General features: G+C 44.0%; 1 protein-coding gene across 1 annotated transcript; it reads left to right on the forward strand.

Annotated features, from left to right (window-relative positions):
* On the forward strand, positions 1-26,961 carry skila (SKI-like proto-oncogene a; the record flags this gene model as incomplete). The annotated part of the gene is made up of 7 exons (XM_079219346.1): positions 1-1,122; positions 18,548-18,646; positions 19,208-19,296; positions 21,290-21,432; positions 24,045-24,403; positions 25,082-25,312; positions 26,713-26,961. The coding sequence occupies 7 exons, from the start codon at positions 1-3 to the stop codon at positions 26,959-26,961; spliced, it is 2,292 nt and encodes a 763-aa protein (XP_079075472.1).
* Positions 26,962-27,013: the final 52 nt, after the last annotated feature.

A 27,013-nucleotide genomic window follows, 5' to 3' on the forward strand; every position in this document is an offset into this window, starting at 1 on the left:
ATGGCCAGCACCCAGACCAGTTTAAAAACCCCTTTCAAAGACTTGACCTCATTCAAGGGCAACATGAAACGGCTATACAGAGAGCGACTGGAAGACGCCCCCATCAAGAAGCGAATGATGGCGGAGATCAACCTGAAGCGTCGGAGCTTGGATTCCCTCCCCAAAACGCCAAAGGTGAAGAGGGAGCAGATCGAGGAGCTGTGCCATGACTCTGACATGGATGTGGAGGGCCGGGCCGAACTGCACATGGTGGGCTCTGCTAAAGCCCTGGACCTGAGCCCTGGGCTCAAACACACACTGGCCCAGTTCACCCTGAGCAGCCAGAGCTCACTCGGGGGCCCAGCTGCCTTTTCAGCCCGCACTGGCCACGAGCATTCCCCGGCCGGCATGCCCCCCCTATCCTCTCCTCCTGTTCTGGGAGGGGGCCCTCTGCTGGTTCCCTGCGACAGCTCCACTGAAATCACCCACTCGCTGCTGGAAGGAGAGTCTATCTCCTGCTTCGTTGTTGGGGGAGAGAAGCGGCTTTGCCTGCCCCAGGTGCTCAACTCTGTGCTTCGCGACTTCTCGCTGCAGCAGATCAACACTGTGTGCGACGAGCTCTACGTCTACTGCTCGCGTTGTGACGCTGAGCAGCTGCATATCCTCAAGGTGCTGGGCATTCTGCCGTTCAACGCACCTTCCTGTGGCCTCATTACACTGACGGATGCACAGCGGTTGTGCAACGCTCTGCTGCGTCCAGGGGCGGCATTGCCAGCGGATCCTAGCGGTAAGCTGTTGACCCAGGGTCTGCTGAAGGAAAGTGAAGCCAGTTTCCAGGTGGAGCACCAGTGTTTGGGGAAGTGCCAGGGTATCTTTGTGCCCCAGTTCTACACCCAGCCTGAGACGCCCTGCATCCAGTGCGTTGAATGCCAGTTGCTCTTTTCACCACAGAAGTTTGTCATGCATTCACACAAGTCACCCGATAAGAGGACCTGCCACTGGGGCTTTGACTCAGCCAAGTGGGCCTGCTACCTGCAGCTTGCCAGGAAGTACGAAGGCATGCCGGAGGAGCCACAACTCAAGCAGCTCCTGGATGAGGTCAAAGAGAAGTTCCACTACCAGATAAAGAGGTCGCTAGACAAAGTAAGTGCACTTCTGAATGATACCTTTTGTATTTGTCTGCTTGCATGCATCAAAGTTTCATTCATTGATCATTCTCTCGCAAAGGAAGCCAATTAAAAATGGTGACCAACATGGTGATGTGTATTCGGCAGGTTTGACTAGAATACTTTATAGCTGCTGTTTTCTTAAACCTGCGTTGACCTACCGATTATGTGTTAAAGAAGCTTGGGACAGGTGGTGACATCTGCTTGGCCAGGTCTGATCAGACGAGGTTAGGCCAGCTGGCCACAACTGAAGGGGAAGTGCATCATTTGTCCCCTCAGGTCACCTGGAGGTCACCGGGAATGTCACTGAACAAAAGGCCCATAGAGCAGAATATGAAAGAGCCTCTTTAATCCCCAAACTGTATGTTGACAGTTAATTGTTGGAGCTTTTCATCTAACTGTAAAATATGTTTTCCCTTTTTTTTATTTGTCTGTTAGCATATTCCTACATTATTTGAGAAAATAGAAGTGATATCTAGTGCAAACCAAGACATTTTTGGCAGGTAAGACATTGTAGGGCTTCTGGTAAAGACTTGTTTCATCTATCCTGTTAAGAGTTGTTTAGCAACAAAATACAGGTTCTTGTCTAGAAATATCTAGCCACGACTCCAAGACTAAAACGACAGAATTAGAGACCCTTTTACCTCCAGACAAAACTAAAAGTGAACTAGCTTTACTAAAGTAGTCATAACTAAAAGCCAAAATGCTACAGTCTTCCAAATCATTTTGTCCGATGATTGATGATTTTGCCAATTCCCTTTTTATTCTTGCTGTGTACAAATGTATCTAAGCCACAAGGGCAGCAAGCCTTTTGAAAAGTCAGCATTTAGTGGGGGGAAGAGCTCTAGATTATTTCCTTGCCATTGACTAGTTTATGTCTCATGACCTCCCACTGACCACAGTGGACTGGCCTTTTTCTATTGTTTTGCGGGTTACGGTGGGGTTGTGTTTTTGTCTCTTTGGCATGGTTTGTTCACATCCAAATCCACCGGTTCAGATCGATTTTTACTTGAAACACACTGGCTTTAACCAGCAAAACGCGTATTCTGAACAGAAAGGGGCTCTAATACAACCCTTGCTGGCAAGATTTATTTGTGATAGTAGTGCAGCAGGTTAAACAAGTGTGGAGTAGACAGATCGCAGTGTTTATTTATAGTGTGTGTTCAGGTATAAGTATGCACATTTCAGGAACACATGAGATTGGGATATGCCTCGCTACTTTCTATGTCTGGTTAACTTGGTGTCTGAATGTGCAGGAAATACCGTCTGCATTCTCGCCTAGCGTCCTAACCGCATTCCTGTCTCGCCTCTTCTTAATTGTCCTCCTCCTCTTCCTTTGCCTTGGTTTATGGTATTTATCTTGGAAAACGTAGACATTTTTTTTTTAAAGGCAGAGATGTTTTAATACCACAGAGGAAACGCACATGCACAAACAACAATGTTCACCGACCAGGGACACAAAACGCATGTACAAAAACATATGCTTAAGTTATATGATGAGTCCTACAATCCTTGGTGTGTGTTTAGTTTGTTTGGGACATTGCCAACCTCTGTGTGTAATGATCTGTTAACTACTGGAGGCTAGTATGACCCATTTTGTCTCTCGCCGTCTCACACTTAGCTAGTCTCTCAGGAGCCTCACCACAATTGCAGGTGTTGTCTTCTCAATTCTTTTTCCCCTTTTTTTTTTTTTCTTTTTCTTTTTCTTTTTCTTCTCCTTTTACAGCTATTGCTGGGCGGTAGTGACTAGGTTTAAAACAATCTTGTTCTGTTTTTTGTGTGTTGTCAAATTTTAAAGAGAGACTTCAGCCACATAAACATAAAGTCACAAATGGCCAAATTCCTGGAAAGACAGTTGCCTGTGAGTTTACAAGCAGATCATTTTGGCATTAAAAGAGGATGCCACTCCACCACCCCGCCTAAGCGGATGCACGGATGGGTGTGTGAAAGGTCATTGGCCAGAGAACAAGGTGACCTGACACTGTCCTGCTTCACTTAGTCAGGACAAGTCCATCCACTCTGTTTATGTGTGTGTATTTTATGTGTGTGTATTTGTGTAATGAAAGTGTGTGACTGAACAGGAAGTGAGGCAGACGGACATGTCTCTCACCCTGAACATCCTCCAGACTCTCTGTGTCCAACCCTTCGCTGCTGTGGCTGCGTGACTCATACTTTCCACATCCCAATGGATGTTAGTGGAAGTCCAGCTAGGCAGCTTATAGTCACACATGCTTTTTGGAAAGATGGCTCGCTTCCGTGTGTTGGTCTAACCCCGACTGCAGATCCTTTTCCCAATGACCCTTATTTACACAGTGTCTATGTTCATATTTACAAGAGGTTCATAGTTCTACTGGAGAGCTCTGGGACCTCTAAAAGAGAAGAGACACAAACAAGGGAGCCTTCTGGAAGTTTTTTTTCCTTACCTTCTCCAATGGCTACTGGTCCCATATCCTGTTAGGAGTGTTTGGTTTGAGAAGGTGCAGTTAAAAACTCCAGGACTTGCTCTCTATAAATGGCGCTTTGTGCCTTCACTGCACCATGTCTACTGATCCCTGCTGTGTAAATAACATTTGCTAGACAGACGCCACCAACAGACAGCAACAAGGTGAGCCTTATCTCCAGAGTTATATTGGTGTCTGACGAACAATGAGTTAATTTTGCCTTCAGGGGATGTGATAGACACTTATACATCCCACTGAGACAAGATCATGCGTCATCATTTTTATTTATTTATTTTTTTTTTTTACCTTGCAAGACAGAAAGTAACAAATTCCCATTCATGATCATCATTTTGTTTAATTTGGCTTGTTAACATGGCATGTCTTCAGGCAAGCAGTGTATTACAAAACATCTGAAAGACAAAATCCCCTGGTATCAGGTCAAGTTATATTTTAAGATGCAAAGATGCACAAAAGGCATCTTACAGTCAAGATGTAAATAGTTTTACACAACTGGACAATTGTGTGTGGTTCTTAACTTTAATCAAATATATACATTAGTAGTGTAACGGACCACTGTTGATCGGTATGGAGCCCCCCCCATTCGTGGTTTGGCACGCGTGTGAACCGCGGGTTAATTACACAGTTTAATGTTAACCATCACAGTGGGAAATACAGTTTTACTGAGGACCAGGACATCGGCCTTTAATGTTTTTCTAGTCAATGATGATTTTGCATTATAAACAAGTAATCTGTGTTTATTTGACAGGAGGAGAACAAAAGTTCCGTTCAGTTAAATTATGATGCGTTCAGGCTCTGTTCAGTGAAAATTAGTATTGGGCGAAGGTAAATTATAAAGTTACCATAATGTGTTCACATGCAATCTCATAAATTGAAAATCTTGAATACCTCCAGTTGTATGAAGGAAATGTTTTCACAACAACATAAATAGATATTAGAGAGGGAATTATGAGCTGTTTACATTAGCTCTAAGCAGCTTATATTGCAAAATTAAAACTAATGATAAGATATGTTTTAATCTATAAACATACAATCTTTTATTTCCTTATATGAATTTTGTGTTTTTCATGAGGAAAAAAACAATACAGATGACTATAACAAAGTAAAAGGATAACATTTAGAATTTCCGATGGTTTACAGACTTCAGAGCAGTTGAAATTATTTTTGGGACGGTGACAAAAAAGGAGCCTTGTCAACCCGCTGTATAATCAAACAACAATATGGATCAACAATGATCGGCAATTAGTATCGGCTGCAAAAAATAACCTGATCAGGGATCTCTAAAAGTTATATTTGCTCCCTTTTTTTATTACTTTTGTTGTGATCTGATCCGTGACTCTGATCCGAATCGTGAGTTTTATGATCCATTGCACCACTAATAGATATCAATGTAATGAATTGTTTGAATAATGGTAACCAATAGCAGTTATCAGTATCAATTTAGATGACTCTATTTATATTTCTAAAATAAAAAATATGCCTCCTTAGCCAGCCTAACCCCAGAGGAACATGGTGAACATGGCTGTGTGTTGCTTACGAGCCTCCACCTTGTTTGTGGCCTTGTGCTGACCCAGAGTCGAGTCAGAAGTGTCAGACGGAGAGAACAGCCTTCCTCTGTCTGTCTCGCTGGCTGGGCTGACACAGTGGCTGCGGCACAGACGGCAGACAGCTGCATCTTTCTGGCTTCCTTTATTTGCTATTTGGAAACCAGTGACTTCATTACCGCAGACCAGTGCAGCTGCACTCTGTGGCTGTCTCCTGGGCTGTCTGCTCTGTCTTTCTGTCTGCTTGTCACTCATTCTCTTGGGCTGTATCTAATTGGATTTTGGCGCATCTGCCTTCTTCTGTCCTCACCCATCTTGACTTATGGCCTTCACTCTGCTATCCCTTTTCTTCTAACCAAGGCAGTTCTGCTGTTGCCCACACGTGTCAGTAAACACTCAATACCCCCTGGGCCCCAATCAGCGAACAGTAACAATATAAGCAGCCAAATGAACCGATAAGTCAATCGTTACATAAGCAATAAGATCACTTGTGTGCGTCTGTAAGGCGGATGAAAGGAAAGCCATTGGCTATAGATCAGGTCGCCGACCTTGATGGATGCGGTGAGTTGTCTGGTGATTCGGACACTGACTAGAGGAGGCGATGAACCAAGAGGGAGGCAAAACAAAAGAAGAGTGAAATGAGAAGACTCTGTTACAAGGGCCGCAGCTGGTGTTTCATAAGTTCCTATCTGTGTTCAGACATGTGCATCAGTTTCCTGAGTTAACCAACTCTGGAACTCAGACAAGGTGCCAGACAGAAGCAGCGTCACGTAGACACATAAAGGGTGTCTGTGGTCAGAAAACACACCACCCCTGGAGGAAGGCACTTGAGCAAGTGAGGTAAGGGCGGAGAAGAGAAGTTAAGAGAATGAAACTAAGAAGATGAGAGGGTAAGGCCAAAAAGGGTGGGTCTGGCTGTTGTTTCAGTCACGAACTGCTTTACTCTTTGGTCATCTTCCATTAAACAAGCTGTGTCCACAGCCATTAGGTTGTTACAGGGAGCCTAGGCACCAGCTCTTCTTTCCCCAAGCTGAAAATGAAGCTCTCCAAGACCTGAACTAAACCACAAATCTAGCCTGGAACAGCCCTCTTGGTTGGCCAATGATGTGCTAGCTAGCGCGTATTTCCCATCGCTAACAATCCTTTACCCCCACCCCACCACGAGACACCCATACACATATTTCTATGTCTGTTTGTGCATTTTCCAAAGAACAACTATCCACTTATACTGAATACGCAGTAGCTTCTTTGAATACCGGCCCAGAGTAACATACAGTCTATCATGCCTGTATGTAGTTTGGTGTGGGAGGCTGTCCTTGTTCCCCGTACACAACAGGCTGGGCCTTGGCCAGTGTTTGCTGCCGGTTGTAAAGGGCTAAATGGGGCCCCGCAAGGTAGGAGGGGCTGAGCCGAGGGGCCTCTGGTATGTCATCATCAGGTCAATGCCAGTATCACAGCTCCATAACAGCATTGTAGCTCACTGGAGGAACGCCAAAGTCATTACTTCTCAGGCTTTTTCTTAAATAGATAAGAATCTAATCAAGTTTGGAAAATGGTCACAGACCCCAGTTCATCACCTAGATTTATTGTGCACCAAATCACAGCGTATCTTCTGCACTAAATCCCCACATTTAAAGATTTACCATCGGTTGACCGGTGGTAATTTCCCATTCCAGCTGCTGCTTGTTACGTTTGACTGTTTCCTCGGCTTGGACTCATTTCCCACCTCACCACCAAAAGAAAAAGAAGATAATGTGCTGCTGTATCACTGATGTGAGCTAGCCACAGAAGCAGGCAGCAGAGATAGGACAGTCCAGATACAGTGGAGCCTCTGCCACGTCTGCTAGCACTCTCAGAGACTAAACAAGCCGGCGAAGACCCTCCCACCCAAATGTCCTCTGGGCTTTAAAAGAAGATTGGACTGACAGCCAGTTTGCATGTTCACTATGCTCTCCCCCCTCAGGGCGTCAGACCAGTTTGTTGCCTCTTAGGAGAATGAGAGCGAGAACAAGTGAAAGCGAAGGGACTATAATGGGCTACGAGTTCAAACAAGCTTGTAGGAAGAGGAAGGGGCTTGGATCGTAACATGGCTGGCTAGCTTGCCTGGGTTGTTTTGCATTAGACCGGAATAATGAGGAGTCTTGGTTTTAATTAATCGATGTGTTGATGAGAAGATTAACAGTCCACTGTCTGGTCTCCCTGGGAGACAGTCAGACTAGCAGCTTGTGTGTGTGTTGGGGGCAGGGAGTCGGACGCGAGGGAAGTATACTGTAAAAGGGTTGTGGGAGACTGCCAGCCAGTGCGTGATGTGTGCAAGCCGAGAGATCGTGTTTGCATTTGAAAGGCTTTTCTGTGCCGCCTTCCCAGTGGGAATGGTGATTAATGAGGATGTAAATGGGAAGACCCAGAGGCGGAGCTTACCATAGGAGCACCATATACACAGCATATACTCACACACCATATAGGTACTTAGACTAACTCCCTCGTATTTTCTCCCACAGCCCCGAGTCTCCCAGACTTGGGCGATAAACACTGGATATCAAAGGCGTGTCACGAGTCCCGCTGGGCTGCCACCCGGCACATCCACAACACATTAAGCCCAACCACTACACTGATCAATAATGCATAATGTTGCGAACACAGAAAAATCAGGGGAAACTAGTCGGCCTGTATGATTAAAGTAAACATCTCCACTTTGCCAGTAATTTATTTACATGCTCAGTAATGGTTCGTCATTTCCATATGGAAGTGATTCTGCTTGTGTTGCTGGTATAGGTGTCCATGTGTTTTTGTCCAACGACCCCCACATGTGTAATTGCACAACAACAATGACAGCTAAGTTAAGTGCTGCTGTGGCTCATGCTAGTTTTGACCTTCAGCCTACGCTCCAGATGAAAGCAGATAGCAAAGCAAACCACTGTGAGATGTGAACTTGCCCAGCTTGGATAGGTGATTTCTTGCCCTGTGAGTCCTTTATTTCGCAGCCTCCCCTTTGCTCCACTAACATCAAACGCCCTCCAACTGTTTCTTTTCCTTCCACTGCTCGCAGCCTCGATACCCTGTAAATCCTTATCTCACTAGGGGCCTGACGGATGTTGCTCAGGGGCAAGACTGTAAACTTAGCACCTGGGAAACTGACTGCATTAGTTGACGTTAAACAAGTGATATTTTGTGGTTTGCCCAGTCTTCAATCTCTTTCTGCCTCTACCTTGACAAATCCTGATGTGTTTATCTCGCCACTATTCCCACTTGCAGTGATGCTGCTCATGGGAATCATCTGTCTCCCTGATATTTCTCAACACAGAGTCTTCTTTGCCTCATACCCCTCAGGGGTCTATACCAGCTCATCTAGATCCAGTACATAGCAGACTGTTTCCCTCTGGATCCTCAACAGTCCCACTGCACCTCTTTCCAGCGTAAACCAAGTAGTAGACAATCCTCAAGGTCGTTGACCGCCAGATGCAATTAATTACCTTACTGCTTTCATAAAACGTATATCTTCATTTGAGTATATTGCAGCTATGGAAGCCTAATTAAGGATTGCGTGTATTGAGACTGGTGAGTGCTCTTACATGCATGCTAGCTACTAGTGCTTCTTAATTGTCCCCAAGCAACAGAGCGGAGTGTGTGCTTGTGTGTGCGACTCTTGCCGAGCATGTGGCACTGATTCTCGCTCTTTGCATGTCCAGTTATTTTTCTGGCTTTGCTGTTGCTCGTATTAAAACAGCCTTGCTGCTTTCTATTGCCCTTGACTTTATCCTTTGAAGAGTGAGGCATTCATTGCCTTGTGGTTTACAGTCTTGCTACATTTTAACTAGTTCCGATGACTAGTGCACTTCGTTATGCAAGGCATTTTCTTTGTCATCACTAAGAAAATGTACTGGCTGAGACACATCCTGATCCCGGATTAGGCCATATGTACAGAAGTTCTTCAAAAGACTGACTCATGTTGATGCAAACAAATCTAGCCTCTAGCCTCCAGCCAAATGATGGAACAATTTGTCACGGTTGTCTTTTTTTTCATCGGCTGATTTGGCAGACAAGGAGCCTTATTTTCGATTCTGTTAAGAACATTAGAACAAAAGTTAGTTTTTGTCACTTTTTGTGTCATCACAGATGTATGACCCTGACGTGTCCATATGATGACACCTATTAGAGAGTAGACACACAAACACATACCACAGCATGGGATGCTGTGCAGATGACACAGTCCATGATTAAAGGAAGTCAAAGGGTCAAACACAGCTAGAAACGCATCCAGACACACACACTCACACACACACACACGCAACCACCATCAGCAACTTCCTCTCGTCACCACGCCAACCCTATCCTGCAGAGTGAGTCACAATGCTCCATCAGTGCTGCGGTCTGTTCTCCGCTCATCACTCCGCGTCACTGTGGAGCCAGGACAAAGATTTACTGCCGTCCCGGTCTCTCACACAGTCTGTTTGATCTCCGCCCAGGTGTGTTCACTTAGAGCTCTGACTCAACCGTAATGACATTTACCAAACCCAACTGCGCTTATTTGGGGCAGCTGTCAAGCGTGCTGCAGACAGTGACTGTTTGAGGCTGAGGAGGAAGTCTGATGATCAAGTTTGTGTGTGGATTGTGTGTGTGACTGCATCATATGTTTTGGTGCATTAATATCAGTACGGGCAGGATGGAAATTCATAATTTTCTCTAGCTGGTTGATTTCTGGGTGAAAGTTTTGAAGTTCTTTTAATAATAACAATTTTATAAGTGAATGTGTTACATTTACACAGGAGAGAGAATGGCCTTCAGAGACTTGATTTGACAACTTGAGCTTGTGACAGAGAGAAAGAGTTACGGTAGCTGATGGCTTTATATTACGGTAGCAATATGTGTGTGTTTGTGTGAGAGTGAAAGGCGAGCCCGAGGGGCTTGGACAGCAAAGCCAAGCTGCCTATGCAGAGACCGGCAGTACAGGCTTCAAACAAGCTTCTGTATGTAATATGGATGAGACCGGAGCTCCCTGCAGAACAGTCAGAGGACGCAGGGCCTGTTTGGATTTAACTGTCTCTCTTTCCATGGTGTGATGGACTTGACCCTGCAAGGCGTTTTGGTCAGGTGGATCTCTCACTTTGTCTGGCTGTTACTACTATATCCAGCGTCAGCCACCTTACGCTCGCATTATATTTCTTTAACCGTCCCTCCCTCCTTATCCACCCGCCTTTGGCCTCATTGCAGACAGCGATGACCAACCAAGCATTGACATCTACTGCAGTATTCCACATTACAGCAGAGCAGCCTCCTGTGCTGAGGAAGAAGTAAACAACCCCCCCAATCAATACTTGGCGGCATACAAGGGCCAGTAAAGTGGGGTTTTAGTCTGGGCCAACTCCAGCTCTTGCATTTAAATATTTAAACACTCGCTTGTTTAACTGTATTGCCTGTGAGTTGTTTAAAGCGATATAGCATGAGAATTAGAAGAAAAGATGTGTTTATTTCTACCTTTTACCAACAGACAGTAGCTCATTATAATGTTGGATTGCTTTAAGACTAGTACACTAGTAGACACTTAAAATTGCAATCAGTCCACATTATGAGGAATGTATTGCTGCTTGGTGATGTATAGTACAGTTGGTTACTGAATGGCTGTAAGAAGTAGGCGTCTGCATGTATGTTGAGGCATTTTAGTTAATGTTGTGCAATGTATTGCAAAGAGAGAGGATTGGACAGTGTCTCCATTTTGTGTTTCTCTCTGTAGTGATAACAGTGCATTGCTGGCTTGCTGACAGCGTCTCTCAGCGTTGAGTCTGCTTAGCAACGCTCGTCCTCTCTGAAGCTCTCTCACTCCCCACTGTCTCCAAGCACTCTGTGTTGTTTCATCCATCCGAATAGTAATCCGAGTTCCCTCGTATCGAAAACCAAGCAGCAGATTTCTGTTTTTGGTGCAGCGTTGGGTTGTGTGATGCTCTCCCTAATTGCAAATTTGAACCAGTAACCTACCTCCAAAAAGCGTCCCTTAGCAGCAAGCTTCTTTTGAGACTTTCTCTTTCGTTTTTTTTGAGATGGTAAAGTGTGCACGCATGCACGCACACAGGCCCAGATGAAGCTCAAATGATAAGTACAGTCATCTACAGACAAGACAAGAGCCCACTGGCCTCATTCTCACTCGATCTGTCTTCCTGGGAGAATGAAGAGTGTCTTGCTTGGGTCTGTGTGCGTATTTGTCCATGACAGTTGTGCTTGCAGTAAACTACGTCAGCCTCCTACACGACTGTTGGATGGAGCAATTGTTTGATCGGCCTGTTTACTTGTATGTGCCTCCGTGTGTATATGCGTGGGTCTCCTGGCCTGGTTGAGCCCCGACAGCTCTGGTAGTAAACGCTGTGTGTGTGTGTGTGTGTGTGGGGGGGGGGGGCACGATGGGGAAGGAAATTGGAGCGCACACACACACACACACACACACACACACACACACACTGAGCCGCTGCTAGAGACAGTAAGCTGTGCATGCATATAGCTAGAAAGATGATTTTTAAATGCCCTTCACCGACTCAATCACATTTCCTTATGCATGTAGATGAACACCAGTGGCCACATTTTATACAGGCTTGTAATGCTTTATGTCAAAACCTAATGACATAAATTGAGGGAGTGTGGAGTAGATAAATGTATTTTAAGAGTCAGAGCCGCCGTACCATACATTTCAGATAACCCTCTCAAACTTCATGCTGTGTCTTTCACAAGGCTGAATCATATTTGCTTTCTCATAAAGCTGCATGATGTCTGAAATGATCTGATGCTTCGTCTGTTCATGACTATTAATCACAGAACTTAAGGTTGATGATTTGGAGAGTGATATCATTCTGTTTGTCTTCTTTCCTCTGATGCAATGTCTAGACTGTTACCAGTTGCGAAATGCATGCAAGTAATGTCATTTTTACCCGAGCTGCAAACAATTAATCTATTTTATGTTGTCGTTATTGATCATTTAATTTTAAATCTGTCACCAGAGTTCAACGTGATGTGTAAAACAAAAAATAAACAAATCATTATCATGATGAGGTACTTGATAAATTACTTAAATGATTAATGATCCAAGTTTCCACGGATTTGTTTTTTGATGTCCAGCTAATCGATCACCACTAATTATCTCTGTGGTAATAACGGCAACGAGATGCATAGTATAACTCAATCATGGACCGATATTAGCATTTTGAAAAGACGTTAGACAGCTGCATAAAAGTAACTTTCCTGGATTTGTATAGTACTTTTTTAGAGCTGAAACAGGTAGTCTATTGATTGATCAGGAAATGTGTCTGCAATTTTGTTAATTAAATAATAATTTCAGTCATTTAAGATTTCCAACAATTCACCAGTTCCAGCATTTCAAATGTTGAGAGTTGATGTTTTTTTTGTCTTCTATGTTCTACCTGTATGTTGAATATTTCCCTCCGCCTCCATTTCTGACATTTCACAGAACACATAATTCATTGATTTATCCAGAAAATAATTAAATATGAATAATTAAAATAATGTTTTTTCTAGGTCATAGATACTGTCTGTGTGTTTGACATGGGGGTTGCCTTGGCCTGCCTAGTGTATTCCAGTCAGACAATTTGTCCATTCATGAGGTAATGTTATTACAACCCTCCTCATGTACTGCTGTGAATATAGACTGGAGGCCGCCGCCTGGGACTTGATTGTGAAACATGAGAAATGGAGGAGGGAGAGAAAAGGTGGAAGAGAGGGAGGGAGGAAGATGAATAGAAAAATTGATCGAAAGAGCCTAAAGAGACTGTTTTTTAAGTGAAAGACCATCGAGAAATGCTGTTGCTTGTTTCCAAATCTAACTGTCTGTGGTAAAGCAGTAGGTGGACAGTAGATGTTGCATCTATTAGTGGGAGATTCCTCACAATCCTTTTTATAACTTTATTTTCCCCATAGACTCCCATTAACTGTTGGTTCATTGTGGTCCCTTTGGCTCTGGTGTGTTAAATCTGTGCCGTGTGGATTGTAAAATGGCTGACTGTAGCTGTGGGGGAAGGAGCTCAACATGTTGACCGGGAGGGGAAGGGCTGTGTGTTTGACGTGCGTCTGATGACTGTCTAGACAGAGTGCCCATGTGGTGCAAAAATGTGCCCGAAGCAAGTCCAGAGCGAACCTGTGTGTGTGTGTGTGTGTGTGTGTGTGTGTGTGTGTGTGTGTGGGGTGGGGGGGTGGGGAGGCTGGGGGGGGGGGGGGGGGGGGGGAGAGAGAGAGAGAGACTCTGGCATGACTTGTCTGGCTGATGCTTATCAGCGTGCTTGTCTGGCTCTGTTCTTTCTCTTTGTGTTTGGAAAGAGGGAGGAACAGGTGTGTGTCTGGGGAAGGCACAAACAGGCAGACAGTCACATGGTGTCTGTTTGTCTCCTCATCTGTCTTGGCTGTCTGCCTGTTTTTTTTTCTTTCCTGTTTCCCCTGCCACCTGTTTGTCTAACCGTCTACCTGTCAGACCTGTCCTCATCTGTGCCCTGTGCTGTTTTTAATACCGCTGTATTTCTTTCTGCTGAAGTGAAAGAACAATAACGTTACCTTCTCAGTGAGAGATACAGTTATTTTCTTCCTTTGAGCACTATCTGAGGGGTCAAACCCTTTAAACTCTTTGAACAGAAGACATGAAAATAATATACTTGACTTCTCTACCATTACAACTGAGGCATTCATAGAAGATAACTTGTTATGCAGACTAAAAAAAGAGTGTATTCTTTTAAATTCCCCACTTGGCTGTCTGGTTCCCTTGTGGGCTCTTATTGATTTGGCTGCTGAAACAAAGTGTAGCTCCCAGGCCGTGGATAAATGGCTTATTGGATTAAGACTTCCGGTGGGGGGGGGGGGACTGCCAGAGCCCCGGTCTCCAGTAGAACGCATAGAAATAACTAGACTCCAAAGACAGATGCACCTTTTTATTGTATACATCAGATCCCTGCTACAAGCAAACGTATGCACACTATGTAGATCAATGTGTGGGGAAACTTTGATGAGTTTAAAGAGAAGGCATGAATGAGTTTCTGCAACACACATTCAGGCAGGCAAGATGCTTCAATATCTTGTTGCGTGGCTTTGACCAGGAAGTACATGTATCTTCGTATCTGTTGCTTGATCTTTGACACAGTCGACGACTGCTGCAGAACAGGATGTGGTCTAGAAACAGACAGGGCGTGACTGGCTGTCTGTGTATGTGTGTGTTTCTCCTTTCCTCTCTCGCTGTCTGAGGCCGAATGAAAAGGCCCCCAAATAAAGGCTGTTTACTTCCTCCTGAGAGAGGAAAAGGAGAATGAGCTGCATTACTCTGTCCTCCTCTGTTGCCTGCCACTATCCCTCACCTTCTCCCCCTCCCCTTCTCCCCCTCCCCTCCTTCTGAATGCCAAGCTCATGAATGGCTCAGAGAGGAGGGAGGAGGAGGGGAGGTGGAGTAGGAGGAGGAGGAGGAAAAGGAGGATGGGTGGCACAGTTTTGTTTTGTGAACCCCTCTTGTTTCTGTCCCATGAGCAAGATTTCAGTGCTTGCCTCAGGTTTGTTTCAGTTTTTGACACGACCAGTAATGCCCGCATTTCAACAGATGTGCATACAATTGGGCCCAACAGTGTTTATGTTTTAGGGCACAAAAATGAATTGAAATGGAGGCCTGCTGCTCCGAGATGAAAGGTCAGACTAAGGCGTGTACACGTTTTATGCTGCTCTAGATAAGATTGGCCATTAGGCTTGTTGAGACTAGTTGTATTTGTGTGTTATGTTATGTGTTATGTATGTGATTATTTATTGTTTTACAGTGTTATTATTTCAGTTGCATATTCTCTAAAGAAACCACTCATGCTACTAGCTTAAAATAAGTATCACACTGATCATGAAGATTGTACCATCAGTTTTCAGTTTTTCCTTTTTGTTTTTAAGATATCATAAAATAATGATCACAATTTTCCTGAGCTTAAGATAATGTCTTTAAATGGTTTGTTTGTCCAAAGCCAAAACTATTCAGTTTACAATGATATAGAAGTAGAAAACTGGAAAGCACTCACATTTTAAGAAGCTGGAACCAGCAAATATTTAGCATGGTTGCTTGAAAAGTGACTCAAATGCAACTAATCAATTGATCAACTTATTTCAGCTCTGGATGTATCTTTATATGCACACAGACAGAGAGCTTGACCTCCAACTTGTTTGCACATTATGCGTTTGCATTTATGTTCCTTAGATATGAAACCTATGAATTAAACCAAGAGCAGAAACAAAACCTGATTTGTCTTGTTGTTGGTAGATACAAGCAGAGACTGGCAAGAGCTGAAAAAGACTCACTTATATCCTCTGGGGTCTTCTGCTCCAAAGAAATTGGTTATCTGTCAACTTTTTGTAAAGTTGAAAGCCTTCACCCCAATCAGAAATCAACTCTTCATGAATAATATGGTGGCACTTTCACTAGCACAGCCAATTATAAAATCCAACGCTCTGAGCAGATTTTCATTTCTAACTTAAACAAATACTAAAAATTACACTGAATGTCATCCTCCATTTCAGCAGGCACTCCTGATGTAAATTACGTGTTGGTGCTTCGCATTGGGAAGCACAGATGGAGCTTACGTTGGGAACACACGGCCGCCACTAAAGTGCATTTACTCGCCGCCTGCGTTTGCCAGACTGTGTATGGTAATGTGCCGTCATGGCTGTCTATGGAGTAGAGTGGTGCTTGTTATTGTTGGATTTAACAGCACTCAGGCTACACACTCTGCTCCATTAATGCGTCTGCTGCAGAAATGTCACGTGTGCTAATGGTCCGGGGACTAAACTGGGGCTCCGGAAATGGGTCATTGTAAAAGTTCACATCGCCGTGTGTCTAGAGCAGTACGTTTCATCTTGTTTTACAGTTTTACGTGCGTGAGCATGCGTGCGTGTATAGCTACAGCGGCGGGCAGGCTGCTGGTGATTAGGAGTTACAGGGCAGAGTTCAGCTGAGCGAGTGTGTGGAATGCTAATCCACTTTGTCATAAGGCGACCTTCAGCTTGACAAAGGGCTGAAGACATAGGTGGTTAGGGGCTGTTTGTGTCGCAGCAGCATATAAGAGAGTTGCTTCATTATTGTACGTTAGGGAGTAGTGGTGTGTTTGTGTTAACAAAACTGGGCTGGAAAGGTGGAAGGGATGAGAGAGATGGGTAAGGGGGGAGGAGGAGAGAGAAAAACAGCTGTGTTGAAATGTGCAAACATTTGGACCTGCACACATTCATTAAGGAATAGAGCAGCAGGAATAATGAGTGTGTTTGTGGGCGGTGGGTGGTAAGCTGTCAACTATCAGGTGAGCAGGAAATACAGGGAGAGACAGGCAACCATTAGTGGAACACACAAACCTGTACATGTATGTTCTATATATGGATACACGTGCGCATTCATAAGCACTTACACTCCTTGGTTGTTTTTACACACACACATGAAAACAGGCCTACCTTTTTAATGAGCCGTCAGTCTTCTCATCAGCAGAGCATCTGCTGTCGTCGGGGTCAAGCAGATGAAAGACCTCTGAATGACATGGTGTTAATGCCAGTTTGGCCCCAGGCTCGCTGCCTGCGTCTGTGTTGGTCTCATACACACATACACACACCTGTGCAGGCGCGGGGGACTGGTTTCAGATTAGAGGTTTTATTGTTGTTTCTGTTAACTGTCCCCCCTCTTTCCCCTCCTTCCCTCTATTTATGCTCTGTCCCATCATCACACTCTCTCTTTGCCTCCCCTTTACTCCCTCCCTCCTCTTCAGTACTGCAGTGCTGCCTTCTGGAGAAAAAAAAGGAAAAAACACCAACCACAAGCGCTCGTAAACGGACGAGCCCCCCTCTATATTTATTTATTTATATATATGTATATATAGACACACACACACACACACCTAGCTATGCATAAGGCACCAGTCTATTGCATTTGCATGCACATGCTCATTCATCCATGCCCTTGGAAATAAGGGACTATCCCCTACATACAGTACACATGAATTCACACACAAATAAGGACTAGTTGCATTGTAGTTGTTTTTTCCTTGTTGTCTTTCACAGAAAGGGTAACGTAAACAGGTGTAGATGCAGACAGCACAATTATTATGATATAACATAATAGTTATTTTTTTCTTCTTCTCTCCGAGCTGACACAAATATTATTCTCGTGTTTGTGCGTTAAGTAACGCTAAACCTGCTGCTGAGCGAGTAGCCACTATGAATGTTAGGAGGCTAATTCCTGGCTGTTACTGTAATTTGGACATTTTGATCTGAGGCTGTTTAACTCTGTTAATGGCAAATTGTGCGTGTATGTGCATTCTGTGGATAAACTTTCAGAGATGGCATTGAGAAGCTAGCAAGTCAATTATTGATGCTTTCTACAACCTCTATCTCTCCTTCTTCACTCTGCTTTTAGACTTTTCTCCCCATTGAATTTTCTCTTTCCTGTTTCTTCTCCTCCTACGTTCTCTCCTCTCTACACCTCCCTTCTCTATCTCTCTGTCTGTTGCTGTGGGCTACCGAGCGGTGCATATTTCGATGCTGGATAGTGTGGTTCCTCTGGCGCCTGTGCTACCTGTCAGTTTGGTTGAAAGTGTGTGAACTGCAGGCAGCCGGTGTGTAGTGTCAGGCCTGTCTGCCGCTGATAAGCATCAACTCCATCAGCATGCGGCCTCTCCCTGAGTGTGTCCTGGATTTGCTCAACACACACACACACACACACACACACACACACACACACACACACACATACACAAACACACACACATATATATATATATATATATATATATATATATATATATATATATATATATATATATAAACTAGAGGCAGTGCCAGCAGTATTTACTGAACCCACATAGCTCAGGGGGCACAATGAATCATACACATTGAACACACAAATATGTCTTCACGTTGAGAGAAAAGCTGATTCCAGCCGTGTTGCATGCATACCAATGAATCACACACACAGAGGCACAGAATGACAGGCCATGTTGTAGCCATGTTGACTATCATCTTGACTTATTCATAGGCCTTCCTCAGTGAGCTCATTTAGCCTCTACCCTTATCCATTTTCCTGCTGCCTTTGTTTTCTTCGACACTGTATCAAGATTGACTCGGGCCGTAGATCACGCGTGCTGCTCACTTTTATTGCCATTCGTCTCCATTTGATATCTTTGGGATCTCATTTGTCTCTATTTCTGATCGTTTAAACGCCATTTGCCTATCTTTACCCTCTGTGACCGAGGTTCTATATTTTAAAAAAAAATTTTTTACAGAGTCTGTGCATGATTTTAGTTTTTCATCATATTCTAACCAATATGATCTATGCTGCGCTCTCTCTTTTTCTGTCGTGTTTAATCATGGAGTGTGTGTGTGTTTTAACCGCCGTCTCGTTCTCTCTGTGTTTCAGAAGGCAGTGGAGGAGGAGGAGGAGAGCCAGGTGAGGAAACCCTCAGCAGATCTCTGCTCCCCTAGCAGCAAGTTGACTGATGCCGACCCTTCAAGAAAGGTCAGTTGTCGGGTCCCTTCCTTTCTAACACATCCCTCCATCCCCTCCTCTTCCCCCTCCCCCTCCTCCTCCTCTACACACAGGTCGTCTCTCAGGGTCACCACCCCTACCCTGACTGACAGATACACCCCCTGCTCACCCATTCATAGCGGCACGCTTCTCCTCTCTGACCTGTCAGAAAATACACTCACACAGCTGCTGAAAGGCTTCACTTCTTTGCCACCCCCCCCCATCTCAGCACACGCCAACTTTACACGCACACACGTTTATCTCTTTTCTCAACTCTCTTTCTCCCAGCCGATGCCTTGATGGATGATCCCTCATCCACATGTATGCATATTAGCTTTATTAGGATATAGCTCCAAGAGCGCCATGTGCAGTACAGCACATTCCCTTCACCTCCTGCCGCTTCTCCCCATGTATTCAAAAATGTTATGCAAAGATCAATAAATGTAGATGGAAGATACCATTTTGTGTCTTTTTATAACCGTAACACAGCGGCTTAAAAGGCAGTGTTGCAGTGTTGTGTGATATTTATCTGTGTGTTTTTGTTATTTTCAGGGCAAAACATCTCCACCTAGTCTGGTGTTCAATCGTCTTTTCTCGGACATCAAGGAGGAGCCAGAACACCCCACCCTGGTCCATCCCAGGTACTACACCTTCTGGCCTTTGATTAAACAACACCAATACGGCCGTTTTAGAGTTGCACTTAACGGTTATTGTCATTCTCAACTCAATTATCTAAAGGCTACTCTTTCGATTAATGATTATAAAAACTGTGAAAAATGGGCATTACGTGTTCTCAGAGTCTAAACTGACATCTTCAAATTACTTTTTTTTGTCCAGCAAACAGTTATATATTACAACACTATATTTTACCACTACACAGTCCACAACTCAAAGATATAGAGTTTACAAAGGCAGAAAATAAGAGAAGAGCGGATATTGTTCTATTGACATTGTTGTTGATGAGTGCACTTATACTTCACTAATAAAGAAACATGTTTTTTTTAAGACGGACTTTTTGCATTAAAGTTGTTTAAGTTTGTTGTTTGAAGTTGATCAAGTTTTAGTTGCGAGTTGAAGCTGTCTCTGTTGGCCTGGTGTTATTTTTTACTAGTCTGCTGCCTCTGTGCCAGATACTGGAGGTGTGTTTTCCCCCCTCTGTTTCAGTGAAATAATTACCAAGTAAAGTTTCACTACGATTTCCGTTTCTGTCTGAGTAAATTATACTCCCATCCCTAATTTCCCTAATTGGCGCTGCACTCCCTCTTCTGCTCTGCTCCCCCCTCGTCCTCTCTCCTTCATCACATGTGCCACTCCTCTCGTTTCCTCTCTCCTGGTTTTCTGTTCCTCCCTCCATTCCTCTCCTGAGCACACCAGCCTGTGTTTGGATATGGCGCTCTGATAGCTCACACAGTAATCTGACCCAGATTAAAAACTGGAATTAGACGGTTTATGGCGCCATTGCTACATGTGACCGTCTTGACATACTGACTGTGTGGAGGCTCACAGACGTCAGGCCAGACAAATTGGCAAGATTAGAGTTCTGGTCACCTACCAGCATCACATCACTGCTACACTCTCAAACCAGGGACTTGCGCAGACCAGTTTGGAGCATGTCTTTTGCATTGCAACGTTAGTAATAATGCACCGCTACAGCTGAGCATCGTGCTCGACATCCACAGCACTTAATGTCATATTTGGGTTCTACCGGCACCCATTAGTGGTACACTTGTCAAATACAAGCCAGGCTTACATTATTCAATCGCATCTTTCATGTGAAGGAGTTTCAGATTTCCATTCAGGCGAACAGTCACCATCCAGAGGAAAAGAAGCAAGGCTCGGTTGGTTGTGCTGTAGTTTTTTCAGGCAGAGCCCCACTGAGCTGTCATGCTTAACCTAGTTCACAACTCAGCTCTGTCTGGAGGGGACTACTGGTGGGGGAGGGGTTTAGAGCTTCTCTTCTCTTCTCTCCATCTGCTTCTCTATCACTCTGTCTCTTTCTATTCCTCTCTCTACTCCCTCCCTCCCTTCCCACCATGCAGCCAGGAATAGACCGATAGTGTTGGCTCAGTGGCTTCAGTGCTTCTCCAGGCAGTATCTCTCTTTCAGTTGTATCCACTACCTGGACATTTGCGATAAGCCGAAAGGTCTGTTTAGGCTGAGATCCTGTAAACGCACGATAAGAAGTACCCGTATTCCACACTGTTTTCAGATGGTGCCGTTAGTGGAGGACGAACTGCTACCAAATGAGTTTTGTTCCATTACTCTCATTCAGCTGTGTTTTATTGCTGGGGAGTTAAAAAGGGGCCACTTGAGTTATTGCAGGTGTATATAGCTTTATGTGTATGAGCATTGCAAAGTCCATGACTTGTAACATTTTACGATGTTTACTGCAAAGACAGAAGTATGTGAAAGGTGACACTCCTCGATGATTAGAATAATAAAAAAAAAAAAAACAGGTGCATGAGTCAATGTGTCAATAATCAGCAGCATACGTCGCCTTAATGTTATGGAAGAAAACTTGGAATTACATTAGATTTCAATGCTGTTGTATTTTTGTCAGTAAATGTTTATGTATGTGTGTAACCAGTTCAGCTCTTCAAATGTTTTCTTTCTTTATCTCTGTCTCTCCCCTAGTTACTACCTGTACACGTACAATAAGATGGTTGCTCCCAACGTGTCTCTGCAAAGGGAGGAGGAGATGAGCCCTGAGATGTTCGGAGCGCTGCTCAAACACCACTACAGCCGCAGAGTGCTGGGCCACGACGAGCCACCCATGGGTCAGTAATGAAGCACACATTAATGCACACAGTCGACTTGCTTTGGCAAATGTAAACATGCTGTAGTGATGTCAAATTACAAAGCACTTTATCACTTTGCTCAACAAAAGCAATTCAAATTTTTTATTGCATATTTTTTGATTTTTTTCTGTCTAAGTCACATCTCATGCAATCAGGTATCAAGTATTCCTAGAACTACGACCATAAAAACTAAAAGCACCTTATTAACTTTATATTTAACCTAAGCTGTCTGATATTGGATAAGCAGGTCAGAGAGATACTGTACTGTAGAGCAGTAAAATATTTTCTATAAAGTTCTCAAGATATACTAAGCAAGGAAGTCCTAGCCACTTCTCAAGGGCTTCGTTTTTTTTGTATGATCCATTCTGTCAACCGCTACACTCAAATCTATTGAACTACTGTCTATTAGAATAAAAGCATTTCTTACTTGACAACTACACTCTAAAATAATTGTGTTTATGTCAACAACTGAAAAGATCAGAGCGAAAAATGTGTCCATTACATTATTGGTTTTAGAACACGCAAATATTAGCTAAACGCTCACATGTTCTAGCTCCATTACGCAACAGGAGATGCCTGATTCAGAATTTGACTTTGTGATTAGTAATATAAATAGTTGTGATATTAACACAAAGTAGTAGCAATAAACAGTAAATAAAATGATGTTTTACCGTGGCATTTCTCTTTGCTCCTGGAAAAAGTTAATTATAGTCCATTCTATAATATATGTTCTTCAAAACTATGTTTTAAACATGTTTTAAGTAATATGTTACTACAATGTCCCTTATTCAGAATTCATAAGCAGTATATTAACATTTAATATAGTTAAATAAAAGCAGGTTGAACGATCAGGGATAAAGCCAGTGAACGCCCTTTGATTGGAGATTTTTCTTTTTCAATATGAATGTTTTTAATTTTGTATTAGAACCAATTTCAGGTTTAAGTATTTCCACAAAGAAGTGGCAGTGTTCAACACTGTTGATATTTGATCATTTAAATACTATATATAATAGTACTTAATAAATACTCTTGTGTACACTGTATGTACTTTAGAAACTGACACAGCTGACACATGCCCACTATAAATACATGACACACATACAGCAAGCAATTTACATGCATAAGCAGAATAGACATGCAGAGCAGACACGTGTTCTTACTGTAAACATACAACCTATAGTCCACACACACACATTCATGCGCACACACACACATTCATGCCCACCCACTTCCAGCCTGCAGCGATGCACATATGCACATAATCATGCATTGACCTTCACATAAAGACTCTTGGGGCAAGTCAGTATTGATGAACAAGAGTGGTGGAAATGGCAGTGACCTCTTCTCTGCCCCGTGTGAGTTTTTATGTGCATGTTAAAGTGTTTATTACACCTGCATTAATAAGAGTGTGTGTGTGTGTATATATTTATAGAGAAAATGAGAGAGAGAGAGAGAGAGAGAGAGAGGGTGAATCATGGGACTGGTTTCCGTCTGCCATTATTACGCCACGTCTGACTGCCAGGTTCCCTCTCTCATATCTCTCGGGCTTTCTGCTCCCCTTTTTCTCTCTTCCCTCCATCCTCTCATCCACTCTTTTTCCTGGCAGCCTTGTCCACATCCTCTGTGAGTCCGTGCTCCGTCTGCTCCCGCACTTCCTCTCCCATCCATCCATCCATCCTCGTCTCTTTCTTCTTTAGCTCCCTTCACTTTTTCCTTTTTACCTCCTTCACAGTCTGCTGACACCCTCCCCTTCCTCTTCATCCTCTTCTTCTTTTCTTCTTAATCAATGATTTCCTCCCCCAGTTTGTCTGTGTGCTTATTTCCTTTTGATCCACATCCAAATGACCCACTCCTGTTATGTGTGTGCTTCTACTATACTGTGTGTGTGTGTGTGCAGAGCACGTATGTGGGTGTGGGTATGCACATGCTCAAGCTAGTTTAAGTCCGTAAATGAGTGTCCTCTCCAGTGCCAGACATGCTTTGTACAGAGCATCATATTTCCTGTCACACACATACTGTATAAATAGATTATTCTGGCAAACAACTCACCTTTGTCATGCTCTCTTTCACTATTTCTTCTTCTCTTTCTGTCGCTGCGCTTATACCTTCAAACACACCATCATTAGTAGCTTACACATGCCCCACAGCAGCATCTGTACACATCTGTGTCTTTGTGTGTGAGAGTGTGATACCGCCTATTTGATCCTTTTCCCATGATGTACACCTTTTTTAAAGGCCTCAGTGAGGAAATGAGCCAAAGTTTGTACAGAGAAGGAGCCCACGCAGGGTGTAGCTCCCACACAAGGCTCGTTTTTATGTCTGAGGGTGCACACACAAGCACACACGCGCACACACACAAACGCACACACAGACAGAATTTATGGGTGAGCGTTTGGTTCTTCTGCTGTTGCCATGTTGTGCTTGCGTTCACGCTGAGAAAGTGGTGTGAGCTTTGATGAGGTTGTGCGAGGGTGTTACCGTAGTGTAGGCGGGAGCGTGCACAAGCTCGGCTCGCACTTCCTTTCTTTCAACCACCGCCTCTTTTTTCTCCCTAAACTCCTTCCTTCATCCTCCTCTTCCTCCCTCCACAGATCTCCATGCGTCGCCTCCCGTTGCTGCTGGCGCCGAGGAGGCCAAATCCCAACGTGCCGCTGCTGCCTCGGCCAGTGAGCGGGAATGCCAAACCCAGGCAGTTTCCATGGAGACAAGCAGCCAGAGCTGCAAGAAAGCCACCCACACCCCCGCCCACACCCCTCCTCCTCCTCCTGTGTCGTTGTCGTCGCCGGTAACGGAAGTCGCCGCTAAGGACATGGGCTCTGCCATGAACGTAGCTGCAGTGGGGGGGCTGGAGGACGACAAGGACCGAATTGTTGTGGAGATCATGCAGATGTACAGCAGGCAGCAGGAGAAACTCAACTCCACCCTGCACAAGCAGCTGCAGCTGGAAATGGTAAGTTGGCAGTCAGAAAAAGAACAACATAAATGAGATAAGACCATAACTGTCCTGGCCTGTTAAAAGTGTCCTTGATGTAAATGTGGAGGTGATGCTCACCTTCCAGTGACCTCTCTCTCTCTCTCTCTCTCTCTCTCTCTCTCTCTCTCTCTCTGTCTCTGTCTCTGTCTCTGTCTCTCTCTGTCTCTCTCTTTCCTATAGCTTAAAAAATATTTGAATGTTCTGAATGTTGATGTCAGATGGTTCTGCAATTTGTCTGCAAAGTCAGCACCCCTGTTTATGTAAATAACACATTGTATATTATGTAAACACTCAAGTTTAATTTAAATTTTGCCATATGGAAATAGAGTTGACCTACATTATAGTGATTTTAACATCTATGGCTGAATTATGCCCCTGTATTTAAACCCACTAATGGGATTCTTGGAAGATTTGCATTTGTATTGTAAAAATATTGTATAACAAAATAAAAATGAAGCAAATTGTGCAAAAATAAATTAAGTTAAATGCATATTGGCCTAATTTTGGCAGCAAGGATGCTTAAGCAGGAGAAGCCTGCCTTCTACTGTCATTGTGGTATCAAACATCTGACCTCTCCGTGGAGGGGCTGAAATTTATAGCACTTTACTCTACAAGGGTCAGTGAAATATCACATTATTATTGTTATTTCTCCAGGAGCTGGAGGCGGTGCGCGGGGGCGAGGCCGCGAGGCTACGGGAGCTGAGCGCCGAGCAGCGGGAGCTGCGCAGCGAGCTGGAGGCGGTGCACAGCGAGCAGGCGCGACAGCTCAGCCAGGCCCGCCAGGAACAGCTGGAGCTGGAAACCCGTCTGGAGCAGCTCCGACAGCAGGCCTGCGCCTGCGAGCCGGGGGCACAACGCCAGCAAGAGGCCCACTACGCTGCACAGGTACGGACTTATCAGGGAACAAATGCAGGCTCAACCGATTTTGTCATCAGAAACATTCTAAGTGAATCACAGTGTCACGTACAGTCTGCACGTTGGCTTGGATCGCTCAACATATGCCACTTTCATCTCTGATGCTACAGTGCCGCGCTTCAATCACACTAAAGGAGGCTTCACTGCAGAGTTCTACAGACTGATACTTCCTTTCATTTTCTAAGCATTTACAACTAATGCATTCACTTTGTTTTCAATGTATTACCATAAACATGCAATAATTTGCCTTTTGTTATACTGCTGAAAAGATATTAACAACTTTAACGCAGCACATTCAGGCAATCGAGTGAGATATATATATATATATATATATATATATATATATAAATATATATATATATATATATATATAAAATCTATTTTTAACATCACTCTATAAGTCCTTTATCCTCAGTAAGTTCCTTTTCTCACTCTAAATACGAGCAGTGGATATATATATTAAATGTAAAAATATCCTGAACTCTCTCTGACCATCCTGTACAAATTTGAGAATTTGGAGATTTCCTTGAACTGTATTTTTTTTTCCTACTATAACTTTCAAATATGAGTCACTATGCTGTGGGAAAACACACACACACACACACACACACACACACACACACACACACACACACACACACACAGACACACACACACACACACACACACACACACACACACACACACACAGAGCCTTTGCTTGTGTTTCCACAAGACTTATCTTGAGATAGGTTATGTTGGACTGCAGCATCCCCCTCCTGTCTGTCCTTGAAGCTGTCCCGCCTCTCCTGGCATCAAAAACAGGATGTCTGCTAGTTAGTTAGTATGCATGTGTTTGTATGGCTATGAGATTAATACTCGCCTGAAACTAGACACTGTCTAAAGTAGTTTACCAGTTCAACACACATTTCCAAAGTCTGAGTAAAAACACAGAAGTCAATCGAACTTGAAACGTAAAAATCAATAACGTCTTCTAAATCTTTTCTCGTTTGATGTTGAAATAACACGTGATTATTATTATTATCATTGGGGATCTTTTCTCTTATCTTTCTTTGGCTAACAGCAGCACATTGGCTGTGGCTGTAGTAAACAAGGTTAAAGACCTGCTGGCTGAAAGAGTAACAAATAATGGGGGTTAAGGTCTGTTTTGTGGACTTGCTTAACTGTTTTTCTGTGTTTCTGAGAAGAGATTTTTAAAAATCCCTGAAAATCTTAATGGGGTTTTCTATTGTCTGACGCGTTGTCATTCCTACTTAACCTCAACATCAATAATGCGTCGAGCATGATTTAATGTCAGCTTATTGTTAAATGTATTCGACTAAATGTGCTGTAGGCATTCGTTGACCTCATGTCTGTCTCTCTCCTCCCAGTTGTCGGAGTTACGTCAGAGGCTGGAGCAGGCAGAGACGGACCGGCAGGAGCTGCAGGAGGAGCTGCGCAGGGAGCGAGAGGCGCGGGAAAAGCTAGAGCGCACAATCACCCAGCTCAAGCAGCAGATGGTCCATTCTGCCACAGTGGGAGGCAGCCCCTCTCCTGCTCTTACCCCTTCAACCGGACCCCCTAACGCCCACTGCCCGCTCTCCTCCTTCTCAGAGGCCCCAGCGGCTGGCCAAAAGTAACTGCCACCCCTTCAGGCGCCTCCCTCATTCCTCTCCCAATCACCGCCAACTC

Source organism: Taurulus bubalis (genome assembly GCF_910589615.1).
Source record: "Taurulus bubalis genome assembly, chromosome: 1".
Taxonomy (NCBI): domain Eukaryota; kingdom Metazoa; phylum Chordata; class Actinopteri; order Perciformes; family Cottidae; genus Taurulus; species Taurulus bubalis.